Genomic DNA, 27,336 nt, shown 5'->3' on the forward strand with positions numbered 1-27,336 from the left:
AGGCAGACACAAAGTTTAAATATGAAACGCCAGCACAGGCGCCCAGTTGGCAGGTGCTTCTGTGACAGTTTGGGCGCACTCTACCAGCAATGGTAATGTGCCCCGTCTTCATAAATCACACATGCAGATATGTAAACCAAAAAAAATAGCAAAAGGCGAAAGGAAAAAGGAAAACAAAACACGGTAAGGAAAAACTACAAAATAAAGTGTGCAGGTTTTTAACAGCGGTTTGTTGCTCCTCTAGCGGTGGAAGCCCTGAGAAACAGGCACTGCTCAATATCCTCTCTGATACACTAACTACCTAAGATAGTGAAAAGAAAACAACCGGTGCATGGCTTGCTTGTACCACCGTTGCCTCGCTGTCTCCTTGACTCGCTGCTCCAGAGTTTCCAGTTTCCAAACAGCAGTTCAAGTTAAACGTTGTTTTGTTTATTCTTGAAATAAATCGTGCATGAATAACACATTTTATTTATTTATTTATTCCTTGCCATTGTAAACTGAAATTTAACTAAATTAAACAAAAAGGGAAATGGCATGCTAAAGTGAAAGGGAGATTTATATCTATATATATATATATATATATATATATATATATATATATATATATATATATATATATACAGTCTATATAAAAATCACAACACAACATTTTCAGCAAGTTGGACACTGTTTAAGCAAGGCATTTCAGAATGACGTGCTTGCCTTTTTTCTGTCCCATGAGATTCTGTCTCGCCCTAAACCAGCACAGCACATTTTTGTCCCAGATGACTTTCCATAGAGATCACTATGTGTCCGCGTGTATAATCTGGTTTGTTTACTTTTTGCTGTCTAAAACTTTTAAATAGAGGCTCAAGAGCAGCTGTGTCGATCCTGTGTTTTTTTTTAATCTCACATATCACACAGGGCTCTTTCTCATTTTCCATTTTTTTAAACTGTTGCGCAAATTCTGGTGAGACTGTAAAAGTGCAAGGTATTTTTGTCATTTCTAGCATTTGTTCCAGCAATAACATTCAATGAGATGTTACACAGTAGTCGTAAAAGCATTAACAAAACACACATTTTATACAGTATAAAGTCATCTAAAATGTAAAAATGACCACAGGAGATATACTTTGGCTTTGACTGTTTTTATTTAAAATGTGTTGAGGAATGTATTGCTCATGTAATGTACTGTGTAACTTTGGCCATTCAGAGCACACATTTATTCCAGGTTACAGACAGTACATGTTTTTAACCAATCTGCTCATATGTCTGGAGCCCAGTTAGTTTTAAAAATGATTAATACCATTTCTTAAAAGACCTACTGTAAACTTCTGTCGCTGCCAATTTACTGGTCCACGTTCTTTCCATTACCACTCCAACCATAGTCTGACCTCTCAGGTCGGACTGCCACCTTCATCACTGTTGCAGGCATTAATCAATAAATAACACAGACCTTTATTACAAGACTATTGAACTGACATGTGGCTCATAAACCCAGACACATTGCAATTCCTTTTCTCTAGAATAATGTACTTGTATGCCGATAACACTGAAATCACCTCACACACTGAAGTCTTTATGGCAATGTAATGACTAATTTATTTAATTCTTAAACTCATTTTGCCCTCTGTTGTTCTTTCACAGCCAGACTAGTATAGGTTAGCTACAGAAACCTTTGTTTTCCTGCATTTTCTATCACTGCATTACATCATCTACCTGGCTATACAACTATACGTCTGGCCAATGCTTTCAATGACATTTTAAATGTATCTGTGACTGTAATTTCTGCCCCCTCTGGCAACTCTGAGTCAGTAAATGGAAAATCTCTATACAAAACTTTATTTGGAATGGCAGGGAGAAACCACAAATCACTGTGTTTACAGATTGAAATGATGAAGAATTGTAAATACCAGAGTGAGACTAACAAGTTCAGTAGTTATTGGTTAAAATTTGAACACTTCCAGAAGGTTACAGATAAAACTCATGTCCTAAACCAGTTAAGGTTAGAACTAATTACATGGTTTGCTACAATGAAAAACATATGTAATGGTTTCCTGATAAGCACACAGCAATAAAATGTATTGTCCTCATGAAAATATGTTGATACAGAATGTGTCCTTACCTCTACGTATAGAATAGGAAAGATTCCAATTTTATCTCCCAGCATTCCTTCTGCCCAGTTGTCATCCACTCTTCTTATCACAATAAGAATTTCATCCTTGATGGTACAAAAACAAAACAATTTGAGTAAAATAAAGACATTGTCCACTCCTCAAACACTGCCCACACTTTAAGTCCAGAAGAGAATGAGTTGGTCTCTGAACTTGAAGACTGTGGTTCATTCTTAGTCACTACCTTGATATTTGTTGGAGGTAGTCACAGGTCTTCCCAGCAAAAGTACAGTATGTTACAGTGTGTGCAATGTATTAGAACTAGAGCTTTATCAGTTAAGCTTTTTATCAGTCAGGAACCACCACTTGAAAACACCAACAGTGGATCATTCCAGAGATTTTTCCAGATATTTGGTACTTCTATTGCTGAAAAAGATTTAATGTGATAAAGCCATCTAAAATGTCTTTGTATCACATTGTTTTTATCTGGTGGCTTGTATCAGATAGCTTGTATCAGGTAGAATTTACATAAAGTCCAAATAAACTATACTGTTTAATTTAACGTTATATTACAAAAATAGGATGCTGGGTATGATGTGTGCTGATTTTACCCACTCTTAAGTAGTCACTCTGATGACTCTTGGAGCTTATAGCATCCTATTCAGTTTTCCATTTATATACACATTCTCACTGGGCGCAATTCACAATATTTCATACAACCAAAAGTAATCTTCATAAACTCTCTAAAGAAATAATGGTGTTATAAATACTAAACCTTTTTTATTAAATTTCCCAAAACAGGCTTTAAATAAGTATGTGATTGAAGAAAGGGCATGCTTCTGTGCTATTCCAAATGAAGGACATGGACCAGGCATCAGTTGGTAACCTTTATATATTCCTTTCAAGAGAAGAAAAGTAGACTAACCTTTTTTTTGTCAGTTTGCACTCTAACAAAATGCCCCACCTTCTCTCCAGATTGCCATGGTTCAATCACAGCAACCCCTAAAGAACTCACCTCTCTCCTGCTCCACCCACCCACTCATATACTTTTAAAAACTAAAACTGCAAAGATCACAAATTATATTATGGCTTCTTCACAGGACATTTGGACGTTTGGAGTTGATTGTCCTTGAATTTAAAAGCAGCCTGCACTATTTCTTGCCATCTGTCACTAACTTTCCTTTGTCCCACATGCCCAATCTTAAAGGCTTCTAACTGCTGGGACTCCCAAATTAGTGCTTAAGGATAGCTATTATTGTACACTCTCAGAGTGCAGGAAATGAGATCCAATGTGAAACGGAAAAGGCTTGCACACAGTCAAGATGTCACAGCTGTAGTATGAGCTTACTTCTCTTGTTAGTTCGCAGGAAATTCCTTTCAGTTTTTTGAGACATTTAAATACAAATTATGTGCTGGAGATTTCCCCTGGAAATGTTTTGTTTTGGATTTCATTCTGGATTACTGTAAGAGAAATAAAGCCTCTGGCCTGCATCTTTTCTCAGATCCATCTGATTTTGATGTTTACCAAGCTTTTACTATGGTATTCTGCTGTAAACTTTATTAAGCTACTGCTAATTATTTCAATAACATACTGTGCAAATTGTTTTAATTGTATTTAAAATGTGTTACATTAGATTCAACCATAAACTACTGTACTATAACATGGTCTGCCCTGGTTTATCATTGCTATCCATTGCCAGACTATATCCCAAGTTCTATCTTACCTTCTACCATGAGTGCCTGTCCACCATCACAATCATCACAACACAGATTTAGAAACCTCGTTATTCCAAGAATCTCTTGCAATCAGCTCATTTTACCTGCTAATGTTTTAACCTTTGACCTTTGATTATCTAATGCATTTATGTAAAAGTTGTTTAAAATGCTGCAGTGACTGATTCATCACAGTGGAACTATCACAGATGGGTTATCACAATACTTCATTAACAGGGAGATGGAATAACACTGGCAATTTTAAAACAATGTCAATACAATATAAAGCATACTTATTTTACAATATTTTCCTAACGAAGCTTGTGTCCTTTGATGGCATTTCTCATTTCAAGATTTGCTCTGCCACTTGTAAGAGGCGTGCATTCTAATTGACCAACAACAGCAAGCTTGCAAACTCATCTGTGAATAAGACACATTTCCAGGTTTGCAATGTACAACAGCTGTCATATTGGATTTCGGTCACAAGTTGCCTAAAGGAAGAATTAGGAATACAAACCTTTACTTATTTGGAACATTTTGCTGCTTTACTTAAGCATAATGCCAATGCTGGCAAGCGATTTGTGAAGGCCTCCTGAAAAAAAGGTGACACTTCTAAAACCACACGTGTTGGTTGCAGTGGAGCCCAGGGGGCCTTAACAGTCAACATTGTTGCACTAAACTGAACCCTATGAAAATGTTATATTAAAATGCATTTTGTAGCTTGCCATGTGACTACATGAGAGGCTATGCATAAGTCCTGTACTGCCAGTGTGACGTACATTACTGTTACTCTTAGTTTGACTTGTGTCAGCTAAGGCAGACACCTGACAACCTTCATCAAGAATGGTGGTAGCAGGTTAAAAATCTAAATTGGCTTTTTTTTTTGTTAATTAAATTAATATATTATTTTCACATGTTGTGGTCTTCCAAATCTATCGCTATAAGTTTTGTTACATTTTTGGTTTCTCTGCTGCCATCAGCTCTAAAACCTTGTAATGTACAGTATACTGTGACGCCAAATCAAAGTGTAACCTATGCTGGTAGAGTAGTGTGCGAAATAGATATCTTGTGAATTATTTTGTATTCCAAAAAATGAATGCTTTCATATATATTTTAATATTGTGCTTTACTACAGTCTGTGTCAATAATGCTTTGCTAAGCACAGCTTTTTTAAGAACCTAATTATCACAGTATCAGTTTGACAAGCAGTTTCATGCAAGTGACTGCGTTTAATTAAACTTGCTGCACTTTTAATTAAAGCTGTAATGACAAACACGTCTCAAGGTGAAAACAGCAATTTCTCCTGCAGAATACCAGGCAAGGATTTGAAATATAAGCACCTGTTCAGCAGTCTGAGCAATCAGCAAGGCCAGTAGATTTTATTTTGTAGTAATCCAGTTCTCTAAATCTAAAATACATTACCATTTTTGTTTTTGATAATACCAGCTTTTGATAAAAATCTGAAGATATAGTGGTTATCTCAAGTAGGGACATTGTTCAAAGTGACATGAATGCTGCAACTCAAATTAATCAAACAGAAGCATAACAGACAAAATTTATCACAGTAGTCCTGATACGGTAGCACACTGTTACCAATATGGAACTACAATAGATTGGCTTATACCATTCTGATACCATTGGTATGTCAAAATATGTTAATAGGGCCTACTCAGTTTTGTTGCATCGTAATAATCAATACCAACGTATTTCTACAGCAGTATTCCTCATAGCTGCAGAGGGAAAAACAGTAGTAAAGTATTCTGCAGTGTAGACGAGAGGATGAACAAAAAACAGAAACAGCAAGATCTGCATGTATTTTTGCCATGACTACAGTATTTTATTAAGGGTTCCCTCAACAAGATATAAAGACTCAGAGGCACTGGTTTTACCTTGGTGAATGTCAAGCAGTCCTTGTCTTGGTCTTTGTCTTTGACTTCAAAGTCGTAAAGTGCTTTGCCCTGAGGTGGGGTTTGAGAGAGGGGTTTGATGCAATGGATGTAGCTGGCTGGCAGAAAGCCGTGGCTGCCATTGAGCTCACCATGGTACCAGTTCTCGTCCACCTTCCTGCGCAGAATGATGACGTCTCCTTTGCTGAATTTCAGGTCCCCGGGTTCCTTCCCCTCATAGTTGTAGAGGGCTTTGCCACAGGGGAGCTGGGGAACATTCTGAAACACACAAGCAAGAGCAACACCATTGAGATCAGTATCAACCACAAATTGATCCTAGTTAGCTGTAAGAATTCAATAACAGTGCCAACATACACAGCAGCAAGGGTCTACCGATACCCAAGTCTGACTATACTTGGCACTCAACTACAAAATTGAATGTTGCTTTGTTAATATTACATATTTTGTGCAGAGAGTTGCAGCATTTTTTGGGTATCTGTTCCCAGTGATATGCTGTAATCAACTACAAATCAAGCACTGAAATTAAAACAAGTCAATGCATTTAAACCAGTATTCTGAATGACAAACCCACTATTTCCATTGCTGGCAGTAGCGTTCGTAACTTAGTCATCCATTCCATTTGGCTTTTACAGTCCCTTGGGTTTTCTCAAACCACAGCTGTATCCTAGAGATAACAAAATATCCTTGTCTAATGACAGTCAGTAATCGATTTGACATATTGATTTTCTCCTTCTGTTGCCTATGTCAACTGCTAAAACCCATACCTGCTATAGTTCAGGTCTTTTCCCTGCAGTGCAGACAGATCTTGAACGATTTCAAAGAATAGATCACGGACCCATTAAACAGGGTTCTTGTGCATCACTGAAAGCTTGGAATGACATTTCTGTTTGGCTTTTCCTGTATACAGCAAGACAAGTATTTGCCTACAACACTCAATTCACTTGCATGCTATACACTTTGATGAGTTATTTGCAACCTGATAAAGTTTCCACATTCAAATTTAAAACTGAAAAGAGTAGGAATTTGCCATTTGAAAATGGCCTCTGAGTTTAAACTAACAAGATTAACATCAGATTACTCATGGGCAGTGATGTAGTGCTATATTTAGAAGCGAGGGGTCGCTATTATCTACCAACACACTCCCGCTCTTTCAACCATGCCCCCTGCATTCCCACTTTCCCTATACACTCAGCAGAACTGCAGTTTATCACTAGTAGTTACGGTATTTGAAAGGGCTAACAAGTGTACCAATTGTTTACAAATTCAGACAATCAGGTATTGAAGTATTATTGTAAAGCTACAGCTATTTACATTAAAGATAAATAAATACACAAATACTGTACATATTTTCACAACCTGTTTTATACACTAATGCACACAATTAAAACAGCATTATTATTATTATTATTATTATTATTATTATTATTATTATTATTATTAATCCTATGTGTAACACTCCCCCAGTCCCCCTTTCTCGCATATTGAATGGTTTGGTCCAGAATCAGCTCATTTCACTGTCCTATCTCAGCTGCTTAAGAGCGATTGAGACTTTTCAAACAGAAGTGCATTTGTTTGCAAAAAAAGATGTGTAAGGCCACAGGTATTTGCATGTTGCAGTTGAGTTTTATCTTTTAAATAAATGCTTATTTTATCTACATTATTTCTTATATACGGGTCTTAAAATAAAAACTGTTCCAATTATTACATCTAATTGTAAAACGCTGACACCTCAGCACAGCGTTGATACAGGTTCCCTTCACCTCTCTACATTATTCACACCTGTTGTTCCAGACCAGGTACGCTATACTCAAACTTTTTTCATTTTTCTCTTTCAATGGTTTCTTACAATTATTGTATTCTTTGTTTATTTGTATGGGTTATACACATGTATGTCTCCAAATATTTATAGGAGCAAAACAGTTCAATATTCTACACGTGAAGTACAGAAGCAGTGCTCTTTTTGCCCAAGAGAAGTACAGGAGCGGTGCTCCCCCGCGACCCCCCAGCACCACACCCCTGCTCACGGGTCTACAAAAATAACCTTCTGCACATTTCCCTGTATTATGACATATTGAATATACTCCAGTACTGTAGCCAAGTCTCATGCTAAGGCCATGTTGGGGGCATTGGATTTATAAAACCAAATGTAAATGTTACGACCAAGAAATATAGATTACACAGATTAACCCTGATAATAAAACACTAATTCAAAGAGAAAAAACAGATCAGACTCTCTCCTCTGTGACCCACTTAACTGTCACTGCTCAAAGCTGACAGCAGTTGGTATGCTGAGCCCCATGAGCAATACATTGCTGGGTGTCCAGCTCTCTTCCAGCTGTCGTTATGGGACCAAGATGCTAATTCTAGGTCCCCATGGCAATTTTTTTCCTACCACTGAAGTATTTGCCTGCCCTAATATACTCATTTTAGACCAAAAATGTCTAGCCAGGAGTCAAACCAACAACTTTCCAGTTACAAGGCCCCTACACTAACCCCTTAGCCATTTTCTTAGCACTGTCCTCAATCTCTTTCTAATACTTGCATTCAGTTACTAGCTAACCGTATATCTAACAAGCCCATCTACAGTGTTGGTCATGAATATCTAACATTTTACAGTCATTTGTATTAAAAATGAATGTCTTTCAAATTTGAAAATACAGAACCAGTGTTATTTTCATGTTCTATAACACTGAATTTAGAAATGCAGTTTGCCCCGCTTTTGAATTTGAAACATTAGCGCTAGTTGATGAGAATGAGCTATTCGATGAAATGACTGCCAGAGAACTTCAAGGAAATGCCGAGATGCCACAAAAGAAAGAGGAGGATGCCCAACCTGCTCTACAAAACATTTGCCGTAGTTTGAAAATCATTGGAGTCAGTGAGAAAATCTACAAGCATTTCTATGAGATAGAGGACATTACTGAAAAGGGCATGGTGTAAAGATGCCAACACAAGAAAATTAGCGATATGTTCAAGCAAGGAAATTAAAAATTATTATTATTATTAAAATTATTATTTTATTTTTGCTACTGGAATGTATAGCTTTTTTTGTTTCTCTAAAATCAGCCACATTGAGTGACAGTTAAATGGTTTCCATTTACTGCACATTTAAAAAAAAAAATTTATAAACTGATAGCTTTGTTTTCATATTTAATTATAGTGAAGTACTGTAATTAATTGTCTGCCTGTCTTATTGTAATTAAGTGATTAATGAAATGGTAAATACTTTGGTCTTGATTTTAAAAGTTTTGTGCGGACGTCAACCCACAGAATGTCAACAGGTCCTTGTGTTTGCATCGCTTTACAAATCCAGCCCATAGGACTGTAGCATAATGTGTGCTCTGTTATCGGTACATTTATACTGCATTGTACATGATTTTGGAATCACCAACTCGCTTAAGTTTATATATACTCCATTTAAGTGTATAAATATTGAATATTAAAAATAGGCTATATACACTTAAGCAGATTAGACTGTACTAAAATAAACTTTTGTCATTGAATTTAAGTTTCTTTTAGTTATGGATGAGCATGTTCTATAATGACATTGAATATAAACTTTTGGTGCGTGTGGCAAAGTGCCCTGCCCCTGGGCTATTTATTTGTGTTGTATGTTGCATACAGTGTGTTAATGTTGGTGTATTGTAGTTGGTACACAGGATATAATATGGGTTATGAATACAAGTAATTTAAATTGTATATTTGTATTTAGGCTCGAGGATTGCACAGCACTTCACGTGCAGGTAAAATGTAATATGTAAGCACAGAGAATTGCACTTTATTAATTCATGTGCAGTTGTACCGAGACTCCAATTGAATGCTTGATTAGCAATCGAGTCTCCGTACAGCTTCTCTACTCACTCGGGGTTGTGTGTTCGGTGAGTAGAGAATGGGTGTGGAGAGGAGAAAGTAAAAAAGTAAAGTAACTTAAATTCAAGCACATAATTGCTATTTCATGCTGGAAGGACCAGCACCATACTTGTGTGTTTGTTCAGACTCACCGTGTTTTGTTTGTCTGTTCGTCGGCTGTTTGTTTAGTGTTAATCCGTTTTGTTTGTCTATTTATTTTGGCCTCAAGTACCATGTCCTGTGTTTTGTTTGTCTTTCAAACCTTTTATTTACAGCTCTGTTTATTTATGAAATGCTGAGCACAAGCAAGAGCTCGGCTTCACCAAAACTCCACCTCTCTGTTTATTTTGTGTTGATTCCTGTTTCTGGTCTGACGTCACCCACTGCAACCATCTTTGTTACCATAGTAAAGCAATGGTGTGTGAACCATTTGTATCCCTGAGTGTTTCCTCTTTTACACCCAGGAATTCGAAAAATGAAGCCAGCGAATTACAGGCTTCTGGAGGACAAAGTCCAGCCCTGCAGGTGTCCACCTGAGCTTACCAGGTGCCAGGCCAGTAGGGCCTGCTGTAGTGCAACACTTCCTGCCGGTTTTGCCTCCCTGGCAGAAGAGAATGCTAGGAGACAATCTAACAACGAAGACAAGCGATTTTGCACAGCCAGAACACGAACCTGCACTCACTGTACACCACGCAGGCGCACTGCATTTTGAGGGTGAATCTACCCTCTCAGGTATGGTATAAAGATGCCAAGTACACAATTCACAACTCTATAACCAATTTGAGTATGGAAAGTTGAACTGGACATATCCAAGCAATTAATTACCAAGACTAAGGCAGGCAGTATTCAGGATGGCAGATGCGCTGTATGGAAACAAATAGTTGCTCTCATTATACATCTGAGAAAGTAAACTGTAGCAAATCAACAACACAGTATAATACATATTGCATGTTGATGATGATACTGTATGTTAAAAAATGACTGGAAATTGAAAGGGGGATTTAATAGTCATGGCCTCCAGTAAATCTTCCCAGCAGTTTACCTGCCTTTCAAGCAGTGGATTTGGTGTGAAACTATGAAATTCAGATCTGTTTACCGGTATATACGTTATATTTGATAAGACTCATAGTATATTTTCCATACAGCATGCAGGTGTCTCCACTGTACATTAACTGACATAGTACAGCCACAATTTTGAGTTTGTATTAAAAATGAATGACTGTCTTTTCTTTAAAAAAAAGCCTGAATACTTTGTCACAACTTTCTGAGTTTAAACGAAAATGCACAGCCGGTATAACAGATTAGCAGAGAAAAGACCTGTGCATAGTCATCATGTGCCCCATTAAACACACACACACACAACATGAAGCACTAATACAGAGTCAGATTACTTTAAGATCATTACAGGAAGGGAGCCATCAGTTAAGAGGACAGATAGTTAGCATTGGGAATCATGTATCAGTGAGGAGTTTTTATCAATGTTTGTGGAGCTGGAAGGAGCCCCAGTGACATAATGCCTTAGACACAGAATCTAACGGAGATTAACTTCACAGGCCATCAGCACCATTACTGGCTCTGTGGAACCTAACTGCTATGTAAAGCCCTACCCTGGTCTTTCCAGACACATACATACAAAGGACATGCCCTGTAAGATGAGCGTGCTTCAAGAGACATGGTATCCAGCTTCCATAAGCCAGCTAAATTAGTCATCCTGACCAAACAGTCTGGGGTTCTCTCACATTAGCCTCACGTGAGCATTATCTCTGGTGCTTTTAGGCCACCAACAAGAATTTTAGGCATCCAAGAGAAGGTTTCATTGCCCAGAAATTCAAGAAATTAAGTCTGCTCTTGTAATATAGGCAATTTATGTGTTTAAGATTAAACAACAACAAGTATAATAGCAGGATTCTGACTACAGAACCAGACAGTGACTTACTGCTGTGTGCTAGATCTGCCATTGCATCCTTGTAAGAGAACACCGGTGCGAGTTAAGACAGCAGAATTTAGTTTCGCCAACATAGATCCCATTTATTATCATCTATATCTATCTCACTTGTACCCTCAAGCATTTAACAGCTGAAGTAATCAGTCAGAGACCTGAATTAAATAAGTTACATTTTGGTGTCATAAATCCATGTTATTCAATACCAACTGTAATATAAAAAAAATGCAAATACGCCTTACAGCATCCAGCAAAGTTAAACCCTTATAAATGTTTATCTTGGTACATGTGTAGATTACTTTGCTTATTCAATTACCATAGTGTACTACGTGATTTACCATGGTTACCTTCACTACACTTGCTCTCACTTTATACTGCAGTTAACTTTACAGGCTGAAGCCAGTCTGAAGCTAAATATATATTTTTTCAAAGTTCTGGTTTCAAATTCTTATGGTTTCCAACTGAATCATTTTTTTAACTTAGTGTCTTTTTAGAATACATGGGAATTTAGTAGTAGAGATGATTTTAAAAAACAAATATTGCAAAAACAAGAAAAAAAAATGTACTCTACAAAAGAGCCATTTACTCTACAAAGTCATCCCACTATGATTTTATTATATTTAAATGTTATCTACCTATCTTTATTGCATTTATATAGCACCCTTCATGTGTTCACATCGCAGAGTTATGGACGCTACAGTTCGGAAGATCTAAGACCAGAAAACCTAAACCTGCAGCACATGGCTGGTAAAGAGTTAAAAAATCAGCAGGTTCTAAATAATTCAATTAACCTCCGTGGGTGCTAAACCATGCACAGGTGTTGCTTATGGATGTGGAAACACAAATAACAATAGTGTTTGCCTTCGTTAATGAGGTGTTGGTGGCAGCTGTCTGTGTCACGCAAGAGACTGATGGAATAGACCCCATGATTACACACTGTACAAGCTTTAGTGCACATTTTAATCACTTATCAATGTCTCCAAAAACCTATTTTTTTTTTTTTGTTTTTTAAATAATGCTAAAATGGTGACTGATCGTTTCCTAAATTAGTACATGGATAATTTGAGGATTTAGCCACTTTTTCTTTGTAGTCCATATTAGCACATAATCACTGGCCTATAATTGTCTGTCTGAGCCTCAGAAATCTAACCCTAGATTCTCATTTTCTTCATATTCTTTGCTTCAGTAAGATTATAATGGCTGTTTTGCAGTGCTCAAGCCCTCTCTGGTATGAACGTGATTTCCGATTCAGCATTGCATTAACATTAATTTATACAAGCATTGCTTAATTAATCAGATACAATTATGCATTTATGCATGCATTAACCTTTTCCAACTACAGGTACTTCATATTTTGAATGCTGACTGCTGGAATACAGACAGTCCTTCTCACCCAAAAAAACCTTGCTCCTTTAACAGCTTGCATGCTGCCACTTCACCCTACTTTCCCTAACTAGGGATCAAGCCCAACCATTGCTTGTGTGGTTGGTATTGGTTGAATAATATTGTCAATAGGGTGTAGGACCATCATGGGCGGCAATAAAAGCACTGGTTCAATGTGACTGAAAGCCTGTAAAATGTGCTTACCATCGTGACTGAAATTGATAAGTCAGAATATGTGGCCTTGATGGCATAATGTTTATGCCACGGCCGTATACAAAACCACAGTTCGATCATTGTGATCTATATCCACTGTAATTACAAGCAACAATGTGTGACACACACGCACATACCTTAAGATTTTAGCCCAAGCAGTTTTAGTCCCAACACTGTTGAGATCCTGGAAGTGACCTTCTTGTCTGCAGAGTTTAAAGCCAGCCCTGTAATTCTGGATCTTCTGGTTAAAGAGGCTGTGCTTTGCACAAACCACTTCTTGTCCGATTTTGCATAAAAGATGCAGGGATCTGCTACACCTCCTGCAAACCGGAATCCGCAAAGCAAGTCATTTTCCATTAACCCTGCTGGTGGATTCACCAACATGCTGGTAGTCTGTGACTACACTCCACTGCACTGCCATTAATATCCATTACATACATGCAGATTAATTAAACAGGCACAATTGAGCTGGGTGTTAACAGCATTGGGACCACAATGCCAGGCTAGCGATCATGTTGGTCTAAGCTTTCACGTCCCTAGTCTTTACACCAATGGGACAAAAGGTATGCATTTTACAGCTTCAAAACTAAGTTCACGTGGACATAACATTAGAGGGAAGCTGAATATATTTCAACTCCTCTTGCTATAAACACCTGCAGATTATTTTAACATTGTAGAATGTCTAGGTGCTCTTTTTTTTTTAATATAGTCTACTAAAATATAGTCCTGTCTGTTCATTTAAAATTCATAATGTAAAAAAAAAATCTTGCTCCACAGTCATTTTGCTAATTGCATTAACTTTAAAAAATACATTATACTTTTACACTCTATTTTTATTACATATAAGCATTACATTTTAATCTCACATCATTATGAAAATTTTACACCTGAACCATTTTATATATATATATATATATATATATATATATATATATATATATATATATATATATATATATATATGATGACAAATTCACATGACAAAAATCTAGGATAATTAAGGTGATGATCAAAACCAGGCAATTACATTTGTATTCCTCTGAACTGTGGAGGCATTTTTTTAATCAGCTAATAGCTTTCTGCTGAACGGAAGTTGAAAAAGACCTGCAGTGAAACCACAGGAGAAGATCTTTTTTCTTCATTAGTAAAAGCAATAAAAGAATGCCTAATTAATCTAAATAAAGCTCATTAATTGATAAGAAACCATCAAAGAAAAACCTAAGTTTAATTCCATCAACAGTTATTATTATATATATATATATATAAACACCTGCAGATTATTTTAACATTGTAGAATGTCTAGGTGCTCTTTTTTTTTTAATATAGTCTACTAAAATATAGTCCTGTCTGTTCATTTAAAATTCATAATGTAAAAAAAAAATCTTGCTCCACAGTCATTTTGCTAATTGCATTAACTTTAAAAAATACATTATACTTTTACACTCTATTTTTATTACATATAAGCATTACATTTTAATCTCACATCATTATGAAAATTTTACACCTGAACCATTTTTATATATATATATATATTTAAGTTTATTATATATATTATGTGTGTGTGTGTGTGTGTGTGTGTGTATATATATATATATATATATATATATATATATATATATATATATATATATATATATATATATATATATATATATATATATAAATAATAACTGTTGATGGAATTAAACTTAGGTTTTTCTTTGATGGTTTCTTATCAATTAATGAGCTTTATTTAGATTAATTAGGCATTCTTTTATGAACGATATGTAAAGCTCTATCAGTTTTACAACTCCACACCAGTTGATTTTCTCTTCTTTGCATACAGGGGTGTGTGTTTTTTAAAGCATGGGTAAAACACATTCTGGTTTGGTTGCTCAGCTTTTACAGTCTGCTCATGTTCTTCAGTTGTTGGCTCTTTGGCGCAGTAACCTTGGAACATGAAGGGAATTCTTTAAGAATGAAACCGAGCTCTGGGCCTAGTAGTTTATAGCTGTTCCCTGGCATTTCTATTATCTTTGTTCCTGTCTCTAAATCAAGCCAGACAGTCCCTCAGTCTGGAGAATCAAGCGCTGTTTAAATTTTCAAACAAGCCAAATATTTCAATGAGTGAGCCTGTGCTCATTTCATCCTTATCTGTCATAAATCTCAAGGTGCCATAAACCAGAGAAAAAACTCACAGGAGACAAGGAGCCAGGCTGCCTGTAGCCTGTTAGACGCTAGCAGCTATACACACACATCAGAAAGTGCGTGTGTATGTGTGTGTAACTGCCTTTCTGTCTAAAGGAGCATTCTTTCCTTGACTTTGGAGCATATCTTTAAAAGCTTTTAATCCAATTTCTGTTCCAATTATTTATTTATTTACTTTAATAGGACAATATTGAAGACTAGAGTATGTTTTTAAAATATGGCCTTTGCTCCTTATAATTGAGATTTAATAACATGTGACAGGTGCTGAAGCATGTTGGTTGTGTGTGTGTTTGTCTATTTGCATGCACTTGTCTATGTAGAATGATGATCGAGATTAACAGAAAAGCTTCCATAAAGTCAATGAACTTTATTAAAAGGTGTTTCAATGCAGACACCTTTTCGGTCTTGGCAGCTTCATCAAAGGCAACGAAAGAAAGATTGCAACTGCTAGCGTTTTTTTCTACCCCTTTTTATCTTGCAACATATAGTACAGCAAATTCTCTTCTCACCGAGAGGCCCCCGTCAAAGACTGCAACAAGGGCTTCTTCCCAACCTCCTAGTCTGCTCTCTCTTTTCATTACAGCATTCACTTTTTATCTGTGAAGTTTACTTAGTGCTCAGATCGTGTGTCTGCTGCTTTTGAAGAAAATAGTTCAGTCGCTTCAATTACAGATCACTTCTTAAGAGTACACATGAAAAGAAAATAAGCCTTGTGGTGCCTTTGTGGATCGTGAATTGAATGGCTTTATCTTCCCTTTGTTGGGTGTGTTATGAATTAATGTACAGTAAATGTTTTATGGTGGTATATTTCAACTTGCAATATATGTAAAGCTGGAAATAATCAATGTTGAGGGAAGTTACTTCTTATAGATAGTTCCTCTCTGCCCAAAATACCTCCTCGACACAGCTACTGGCTACTTAATGTGAGAGAGTTTTCTCATTGGTTCAGGCACTTCATTTCCAGACTTTTTTGACACATTGGATCAGTAAAATAGTCAAAATGAGAAAGGAATATCACAGGGATATGCATATGAACATAAATAAGAACTGTAAAGGGCAATTCAAAATCAAGCTAATGGCTGCTGCAGAGGACATTATAGCTACCGCACTATAAACCACCCTATGTTTATGTATGAGGAAATTTTTTGGATTATATTTTTTGACTGAATCGCCAGGGTTTTCGAGGGTCCTGTTAGCATCAGTTAATGATAATGTCAATAAGGGTTATAATAATTGATTGCAGTGTAGTGAATGGACCTGTATTTTCATGATTTGCCATTTGTTCATAGTATCAGTATCAGTGTTTTTTGACAACCCCATTTTTCCTATGAAAAAGGGGGTAGATACGCCTGTTTGCCATGGCAGTGCAAGGTCAGTCCTTGCAGAACCACCAGGAATCCACTTTCATCTGCTTTGATCCTGGTTGTCTTGTTATGCTCACTCAGCTTATATATTTCTGCCTTAAAAATTTCACTGAATGATATGTCACTACAAAGGAGGAAAAACTATTTACAGCAATAAACAGCAAAATGATAAGATTATCTTCAAAGTACTATAAAGCAGCCACAACCCACATTGAAAGATGTGGGATCTGATGCCCTGGGTCAAAGTGTATACAGAGACCTTTCATATTATTTCTGTAAAAAAATAAACATGTGCTTCAACAAATGTAATTGAATTAGATTGCAGAAAAAGGATCAAGCCATATTGATGAAAGTGTGAAACTGCAACAAGAGAGAATGTTATACAAGCCTGGCTGCACATTTGGCAGTGATATCAATGTTATCAGCACTGCACAGATTTTGTAAATGAAATACTTTTTGGCATGATAAAGTCGTTTCTTTCTAAAGAGGAAAAAGAGAGTATTTCTTTCGTGACAGATTTATTTTACATTTAGGGTATTTTATGAGCATACATTATCAAGAGATGAAAAACGTTTGACATTCCCTGCCTTTAACCGAAGGTGACCATATGGCTCAGTTTTCAGCGGGACAGTTTGGGACAGTTCAGGCTTTTCAACTCACAACCCCAATGCATTCTGGGAAGCATAGTCCTGCTTCTCTTAAAGGAAAGAATGGCACCTGAGACAGGTAAAACATACCAGAATGCATTGGGCTGAGTTGAAAAGACTGAACTGTCCCGCTGAACATGGAGGCATTTTAACCCTTTCAACACTATTATATTTAAGGCAGCTCCAATATAACTAAATAAAAGTCACGGTGTCTTTCAATGAAAAGAAACTACAAATGGGCATATATATCAGTGACAGACTGCTGTGATCATTGGAATTATCTTTCTTGTACTGCACAGTTGAGTGGAGTTCTCTATAGAGGTCTGCAGTATGAAGAGTTAATGTAAGAAGTACAATGCCCACACCCTCAATGTGAGAAAGAAGAAAGCAGTTGATTTTTCACCCATGTATCTTACAAAACTGAGCAGAAACATGAATACTTATGTAAGGTACCAGCTATAGTGAAATGAGGCACATGGCAGGAATAGTGCCAGTGAAAGCATAAAGTAGTGACATGCAGAGATCCCATATACAACAGTATAGTGACAGGTGGGGAATACTCTTCCTGCCCTTGCAACTTCAAGGTCCTGATGGTCCCTAGAGATCATTGGCACAATTAGTATCACATTTTATTAGAAACAATAGGGTTGGGTTTCCCCATGAATCACTGCACTGATCCAGAACTGACAACCAGCTGTGAAAGCAAACAATAATCTACAAAAAGTCATAAGGTGACATACCCCAGCTAAGATCTCCTTCGAACCAGACCCAGGGAAAAAATTGTATTTACTCAAATTTAAGTCAGCCTTTTTTTTTATATCAAAATAAAAGTTCAAATTTGAGGGGGGTAGTCAGGATTTTTCAGTTAGGGGACAAATTAACAATGGCACGTGTCAATTATTCTGGCTATTGTACAGAATAATGTCCACTACCGTAATTACTCTTGACACTTTACTGGTATATTACATGGATAAGAGGTCAACATGAATTTGGGGCATCAAAAATATGTGACAGAAATAGGAGACGCAATCGAAAGGCTACTTTTGCTTGCGAACATGACAGAAAATCATGCTGGAAAATTAAACAAAGGAGCACAATAAAAATGACAAATAAAGTTGAAGCTAATTTACCTGCAAGTACCGTACCGTACATATTTTCTTTTCCTGTTTGTTGGTGACTTATTGTACCATAATACAGTGTTTAGTGCTGGCACCTAGAAATTAAAAGGTAATTTAATTATGAATTATTGTGTTTTTTTTTAAATTATTTATTTTAGTAAGTTAAATGCAACTTGCATGCAGGATTTTTTTTTATTTATTTTTTTGGGTCTTTGAATTTGGTGGTGCAACTTGAAATCAGGGGCAATTAAATTTGAGCAAATACAGTAATTAGAATTATTATTTTTTTTTTTTTTAAATAAAAATATCAGGAGTCTCAGTGGTTTCTACATCCGTTATGTAATAAAACATATAATCAAGGACAGAGCAATATGTTCATTAGTTCAAAATACAGGCTAACAGTTCCCAAGATATATTCTTTATTAGCATACCCAATTGTAAAGGTAACCGTGTACGTTGCTGGTTATAAGTAATAATGTTGACCTAAAGGAAAGATGAGGTAAGCTTCTAATTTCCAGATTAATATTCTGTCAAGAATTATGCTGTGAGAAGCAAAATGTACTGTAGCTTGTTGTTGGAATGTAGAACCACTGACTATCTTTTCAGAATCTCCCTTACATAAAATGCTGCCCCCAAGGCTTTATTAAATGACAACACTGTGGATTACGATTGGTCACAGCAGTATGGTAATTGTTGTTTTACATTAATCTGCTGGGCCCAATGTCTGCCCTAAGGGCAATCAAACACCCATAAATCCCCCACAAGAGAGGAAAGAAATCACTGCATAACATCTGCAGTCGTGGTTCCGATTTCAAAGTGTTTCTTGTGCTCTGACAGCTTTACTCCCAGCATCTCTTTAAGGGGATTCTCACACACACACACACACACACACACACACACACACACACACACTAGATTATGCTACAGACTTATTAAACTACATTTACCCAAAGGGTTTTCTGAAAGAAAGCCAACTTTCTATGTTGCCTACGTCCTTCTCACTTTATTTGGGACTACCAAATGCAGTGGCCACACTGTCAAAAGGGGCTTATACAGAAGAATCATAATATTTGGAAATAAAACCCATGTAAAGCTGGCAAAACTATTAAAACAAAGTTTCAGTCCAAGGCTGAGTAAATCTATATCAAGTGGTATGTTTCAATACAATTGCTGGGAACCCATTTCTGGAGATCCAGCTGGTAGCAGCACATGTGCTGTTAATACTAGTGCCATGGAAATTACTTTTCTACGGTTGTAGAAAACTATTTTAAAACTCTAGTGTAGGCCTACGTTGCCCATAATGATATATTTCCTGTCTGCAACTTAACGGCCCATTATAGGAGTCAGAATATCTTGGGGGCTGGATAATGTAGTCACAAAAATAAAAATTACCAAATTAGCATCTTTATAGTGGTATATATGTGGCAGCATTAAAATAATTATACTACTACTATTAAACTACTGTTTTTTTTGTTATTTTATTTATTTTTTATTTACAACCCATAATTGCACTGTAGTGATTTACCATAGTAATGTCTTTTGGGCAACATAATATAACAGTCTTCACGTGCTGAAATAATTTTTCAGAGGGATGTTTGCATGGACCTGTGCTCTTGAAAATGCTTGTATAGCAACAACACATCTAACTCTACAACTAACCACAGTAATTACTTTGTTAAAACCCCAGGGAATTCTAAACATGTGCCATATTATTCAGTATCTTATATCACACACACATCTCTATCAGTCATGCAGCGGACATTCTTTTAAAGTGCTTGTTCTCAAGGTTTGTTTTTAAAGGTTAAATACAAGTGTAAACTTCCACTTTAGAAAAAAAAAACAACAAAAAGTATTTCATGAAAAGATATTTGTTTTGTGAGAAGTAAATAAGGTCCCTTTTTTGAAAATATTTCTCTCTTTGGGCTACATTCTCAAAACGATCTACTCCAAATCATCATACCTTCTTTTAAAAGGGAAAACATACCCAATACAATGATCAAACTACACAACATTTACATAAGGGTCTAGTAAGTAGTCCTACGTTGTTCCCTAGTTTTCTAATTGTGCTAATATGATTTGTATAAAAAACTAATCTTTCAGAACTGTCCCTTTCATCATTTGAATATTATCATATGCCTTTCTTAAGGAATGCTCTGCTAGAAAACCTCACTAATTACAGATATTTCAACAAGATCTCCTGTGGTAGGTTTCTGGGCAGGATAAATGTTCTCGGGTGCAAAGTTGTCATCCTAAGCACAGTCATCTTGAGTGAATCAGACATGCAATCTGTGGTTTGACATTGAGCATCACTGAGAAGTTGTGAACTATAACCTGAGACATGTAAAACTGAAATGAGGAGGAATGACAAAAGGGATGATTTTCAAAGCATTATACACCTTTTTTTAAAAAAAGGCCCTTCCACTCCAGGTTTATGTTATCATTGGGCCTATTTCTGTTTAATAATTATAACAGACAAGTAAAATGTCATAGATCGTAAGTGCTTTTCTTTTGAGCCCTGGAAAATAACAGTTTAAAATGTCAGGTTGGAATCATTAAGAACAAAACAAGAACAACTCTGAGGAGTGTAGGAACACACAGTAATGATGCCCACTAGTAATTACTCACAAATTATTAACTTTGTGTTGCCCACGCAAAAGCATCATGTTCTACTCGAAAAACCTATGCATATAATTTAAACAAATCCTCAGCGTTTTTCTGAAAATAAAAGCTAAAGCAGCATGCTGTAATATTATGCTTTAATTTTGTCACTGAAACACAGCTCAAAACTGGCCAAATGACTATTTATAATTATGCTTATTTTTACGCATAAATGACAATCTAATGGCAATCAATCTCATGGCGTGGCCATTTTTCAGTGTTACCCTTAGTTCACTCTATACACTGCTCTGTATTCTATTCAATTGAGCTGAATTGAAACGTCAATATATTTGGTCTAGAAGAATAGGGATGTATTATATCTTAATTTCAAAGTGTGCAGCACACAGTCCTGCAAATCGCCAATCTGGACTGTTTGTTTTATCCAAGGTAATATCTGTATACTTTGGGAATATGTGAGCTGTACCAAGTGTTAGCCTTCACTGTCTTTTATAAAGGCAGTAAGACTTTAAGAGAACCTGCTGTGCTGAGCCATAGTACTATGCGAGAGAGAGAGAGAGAGAACAGCACATCTCCCACTGAGCCTCATTGATATTTACAGTCTATAACTCACATGCCACTGACAGCAAAGGGCAGAATAAAGCTAATTTAGGATCTACTAGATGTGCTTAGTCCACATTGGAATGAAATATCTCAAAGATAATGGAAAGTGGTTTAATAATGAACGATATTTGTCAAAGGCTATCAGAATATTATCTAAGCACAACTGCAGGAATTTGTGACAAATGAGTATTGGAATATCTCTCTAATGAATACTAACCAAGTGAGCAGTACAAGGTCAGATAATCACCAGATACAGCAAATGTATTTTTTATACACTTCCTGAGTAGCTTACAGCATGATTTGATTAAATTCTGTTTATTTTTTTTATTTTTTTTTTTTCTGGCTGCAAAATATTCCCACAGACTCACCCACACAGGGTTTTGTTTCGCTTGTTTGCTAAATTAACAGCAATATGAAGACGTACAGTCGCACTCTATTGTACAATGCCAACGGTAACGCTAATGCAACTATCTGAATTTTTTCCTACTTTTTTAATGCCACACAATTTGTGTGAATTAAATAGTTAAATAACAACCATATGCCACATTTATACTGTGTAATACATCCTACAGAAAAAAGGAGCCTGACAGTTTCCCAATATTGAGAAGAAAAATCTGTTTTGTAGCATGTCATAATTTGATTAAAAGATGTATTGACTAAACTGATCAGGTAGTTTTAAACTCTACTAATGTGTTTTAATTAATGCAACTAAATTAAAAAGATACTGCTCTTGCAGTAAATACATTAATTAATTTGAAATTGATTAGGGTGTTTTTCAGAAAAATTTGCTGTGGTATTCTAGTTCTTATTTTGATAAACACTTTATGGTCGAATGTGTTACTACACTTCCCTATAACACTTAACATATTTGACCAATGCATCATGCATGTGTATTGGACTGTACCAATTTACAAGCAGAAGCCCCCATTAAAGTATACAGGACTCTCAGAAAATTCTAGGATGGATGCTGATGAAAAAGGAACCATAATGCATCTCAAACTTCACAACAAGCCACTGCAACTTCAGCAACACTGGTTCTTTCAACTGGACTGGACCCAAAACCACAAAAGCCTTGTTTCCATACGTCTCTATAAAGTTATCTGAAATCAGTCCTTTTCGTTTCCATCTGCAGCAGAGCAATTACAGTGAGATTGAAGGGGGGGGCTCTTGATGGTATGAATTTGGAAGCTCTGATGGAGCTTTAAGGAGGCCGTGTGATCTGGTAGTTAAAGAAAAGGGGCTTGTAGCCAGAACATCCCGGGTTCAAATCCCAGCTCACTCACTGTGTGACCTTGAGCAAGTCACTCAACCTCCTTATGCTCTGTCTTTCAGGTGAGATGCTCTTGTAAGAGACTGCAGCTGATGCATCGTTCACACGTCTCTGTAAGTCGCCTTGGATAAAGGCATCTGCTAAATAAACAAATAATAATAATTCAAGGGGAGTTTTAAATCTGTAGAAAGGAGGGATGTGGATTAATAGTAAAATTGTGAAGTTATTTGACATAGTTGAAAATATTATACAAAAACATACATATAGGCAGCACTCCAGATAAGGTTTTGGGACATTGAGTAATTTACTCTCCAATTTAGACAATGTATTTTGGGTGAGTAAAATGCAACATTACCTTGAAGTCAGTACACATGTATTACATGTAATAAATACTTTTTATACTAACTTATGGGCTATGCATTATTCTTATTTGCTTTAATGGCCAGAAACAATATGGCAGTGAAGCAAATAAAAACAATACACATTTTTTTTCCAATGCTGCAGATGGAATATACTTAATAAAAGGCCTGCACGAACATATTACATATTTTTAAAGAAACGATAATATTGCATTCCTTATTGATTGCAAGCACAGAATATTGTATTTACTATACAGGATAACCTTCTAAAAATTAAGCTGGCAGATAGGTAAATTGGTAGATTAGGTTGAGGGGCACTAAATAGACGCAGAGAAGTCCATAAACCAAAAATCAAGAATGAAGTTGCTTATTCACTAGTCACAAACATACATAGTAAGTGAGTGGATACAGTCATATTTTTTTTTTTTTTTAATGAAAATCTGGACTTTAGTCACGTGTTTCTGGCAATTCCCAGACAGGCTAGAATTTGCTGTCACTGCATTCCTATGATCCATTGTCTAGCTACCGCATGCAGTATATTCACAATTGACCATTGAGACACCGGGAACCAATGAAGTACAATAGGCTTAATAACATGCAAACTCACGCTGTGCAGCAAAACTGCTATGTTATGCATTAAATTTAAATATCATGTGTAATTCATATTGCTTCAATGCGGAAAAAAAAAGCCAGGCCATCGTGCCCGTGGCAGCTGTTCTTAATTATGGGTCGTGAACACATTTCTGGCGGGTCGTAGCGTGGAAAAATAAATAAAGCTTTAAACACGTTTTCCAACAAAAGCGCCACAGCAGTCTGTTGACAGAGCTGCTCGTTTATGCTGTGTTTATATATACGCAACATTTTTTTTTTTTCCTGAATGGCTTTTGCGATACGATCAACCAATTGAATATCTGCATTGCCTCGGCGGAAGCCCAATCATAAGTTAGCTGGGTGGGACATAAACTCTGTTTCACGTGCAGGTACTGACAGTAAGTTGAACCAATAGGAGAGTCAAATATCTGCAAAGTTTTACGCAGCTATCCAATCATAAGCAAACAGAGGCCGTTCACGGTATTCTGCATGAAAATTGAAGGTGAGTGAGTAGCCAATGGGAAAGTGAAAGATCTGACAGCTGTCCAATCATTTGTGAGCAGAGGCAGGTGTTAATATGTCGGGTCAGCACTGAATTTCGCTGACTGTTATTGAGAAAAATAATACATTGCAGTATTTAGAATTTAATTTTCTATCTCTATTTTTTTATTTCACCAGACAAGGGCAACACCGTAGTATATTTAGTCACAAATCCACTTTCTCTGAATAAATGTACTGGAGATGAGCGATCTTTAAAACAGAGTAGTATTGACAAATTTGTCAAATTGAAACAAAGCGAGACGCTATCTAACTTTTTAAGTTTATTCACGGTTATCTGTGTAAACATGCTATTTAAAAATATTTTATACAATACAATTACTACCTGAGACTTATTAGAGTGAGCCAAGAATAACCCCATAAAATTCTTAAAAAAATAATAATAATAATAATAATAATAATAATATATATATATATATATATATATATATATATATATATATATATATATATATATATATATATATATATATATATATATGTCGCGAGAAGGCAGTGTGTAAGATAAGATCCTATGCAATAGTCAGCGTGCCCGCAAAACGTCCAAGTAAGATCAATTTATGCCCGTGCCAAAATTACTTTGAGGACCGCTGATCTAGGCAATGCTAGGAAACTACAAAAAAGGCAAACAAAATTCTTGGATGTATAGTGAAAAGTGTTGAATTAAAATAGAGTAATGTTAAAACTTTGCAATGCATTAATAAGACTTCATCTAGAATATTGTGTTCAGTTCTGATCCCTTCACTACAAAAAAGATATTGCTGCTCTAGAAACTAGGTTTAAAAAGGCATGTCATATGCAGACAGGCTAAAATAACTGAATTTCGACCTGAAAAAGGAAACAAGGACCAGGGGTCACAAATGGAGATTAGATAAAGGGGCATTCACAACAGAAAATAGGAGGCACTTTTTTTACACAGAGAATCGTGGGAGTCTGGAACCAACTCCCCAGTAATGTTGTTAAAGCTGACACCCTGGGATCCTTCAAGAAGCTGCTTGATGAGATTCTGGGATCAATAAGCTACTAACAACCAAATGAACAAGATGGGCCGAATGGCCTCCTCTTGTTTGTAAACTTTCTTATGTTTATGTTCTTATCTGGAACGCTGTGTATGTGTATAATATGTAGGTAAATGTATATTAAGTCAAAAAAATGTTTAGCGGGTAGTGAAATGTGCTCTTTTATGCATTCATGTAGCATCTCCATATCAGCCTACTGGCATAGCTGCAGTACTTACACCCACATACTGCAGCAAAACTGCAATGTACACACTTTTTTATATACTGTACCGATAAATTTGAAACTATGTAAAAAATACAACAAAATACAGTACATTACATTTACAGATAAAGGTACAAATGTATTATAGGCTGGTGCTGGTACAGTCGGAGCCTCCTAAAATGGCATACTAATCTGGATTGCTGCTTAAATAAGATACAACTCTGGGAGACGGTTCTTCACAATGTTATTTATGTTGTTTAATTGGGACGTCACTTTGTTTAACTGGGATTCAGAATTTTGAAATGATGAATGGAGAGCGCTTTTCAGAGCAAGACAGGTCGCATAGCACAGTGCAGTAAGTATGGGATTACCTTGTGACGTGCGTAAATCACACAAACCACGTTAAACTCCTGAAGAAGGAGTCTCCTGTGGATCCTCAGTCTGCTGTTGCAAAGAAAGTTGGAGTGTTGACATTGACTTGTATTTGAAATTATGAATTTAACATTTAATAATAATGTGATGAGTTTTCGTTCCTTTTCTTTTCATTAAGAATCAAAAAAATGTGACTGTGGTCGTCTCAACTGCCAGTCGTTTAATTGGGACATCCAGTTATTCCGGACATATTTCCTTCTCTCTAAAGTGGCGCCGACTGTATATTAATGACTAATTATAAGAAACTAAGTCAGACAGACAAATATTTTGGCTTGTGCCTTTCATACACTCTTGAAGGCACTTGCTAATAAGTTTTACTTGAATGACCAGTAAGAGCATTATACTATGATCAGGGTACCTTTAAATGGGCTGATTTTTTATTACGGTTATAGACAATTTCTTCTCCTGGCTTTTAGGGGTCAGCGCCATCCACAATAGATGTGTGTCACCTAATACAGCATGACCTGTTCATCTTTGTGGTCTTGGGCTGGATATGTGTGGATATGAATGGTACCGATTCCTGTAACACCATTAGCAGCTCACTGTAATATGCCAACTTTTACAAAAGTGCATGCTGCCAATAGAATCACAGTGTGGCAATGGCCACAATTGTTATGTGAGTTGTAAAGCAATAGCATGTCAGTAAAGTGACTGCTTGTGACATAACAGAAAACTGATTATGATGCATGCCATTAGTTTCACTTTGAAACATATCAATTCTGCAATGAACTCTGAAAAAAAACTATTTTTCTTCCGATGATAGTAAAATACTGATCTGCTCTTATGTCGTCCCAGCTGTTAACAGCCCTGTAACAGGGAGAGATCTGTGCTGACTCTGCTGGCGTGTTCACGGGCTGCAGGAAGAGGGCGGCAGTCGTCCAACAACCGCCTGCGAGTCATGGCAGTGACACGGGGAGGTGGGAAAGTGGGTGTGTGGACCGCACCTTTTCTTTGTAGTTTTGTTACTGTTTTATTTTTCCTGTTTCTTTGTGCCTTCGATTTTTGTAGTATTGTTTTGAAGCACCTGCGAGTGTGCCTGAACTGTTTACCCTTGCTTGGTATTCCCGTGGTTCTGTTTACCATAGTTGGTAAGCAGACCACGGACCAACAGCGCCCTCTGCTGGCTAAAGAAACCCAACACGCCCCTGAAATAAAACTGGGCACCTATGTGGTATTTTCAGTTACACCTGTCTGTCTTCTGGTCAGTGAATTACCCACACCCCTTACACAAGCCCACAAGTTATCTTAAACCTGGCAATATCCAGGATGG

General features: G+C 36.5%; 1 protein-coding gene across 1 annotated transcript in view; it reads right to left on the minus strand.

Annotated features, from left to right (window-relative positions):
* The window catches only part of LOC121320679 (E3 ubiquitin-protein ligase SH3RF3-like), a 136,270-nt gene that overhangs the window by 40,195 nt on the left and 68,739 nt on the right, over positions 1 to 27,336 (minus strand). Inside the window, exons 2-3 of the mRNA XM_041259237.1 lie at positions 5,696 to 5,971; positions 2,105 to 2,200 (exon numbers count right to left, since the gene is read on the minus strand). Coding sequence (XP_041115171.1) covers positions 2,105 to 2,200; positions 5,696 to 5,971 — 372 coding nt within the window. The remainder of the gene's footprint in view (positions 1 to 2,104; positions 2,201 to 5,695; positions 5,972 to 27,336) is intronic.

This window comes from Polyodon spathula, chromosome 9, assembly GCF_017654505.1.
Source record: "Polyodon spathula isolate WHYD16114869_AA chromosome 9, ASM1765450v1, whole genome shotgun sequence".
Taxonomy (NCBI): domain Eukaryota; kingdom Metazoa; phylum Chordata; class Actinopteri; order Acipenseriformes; family Polyodontidae; genus Polyodon; species Polyodon spathula.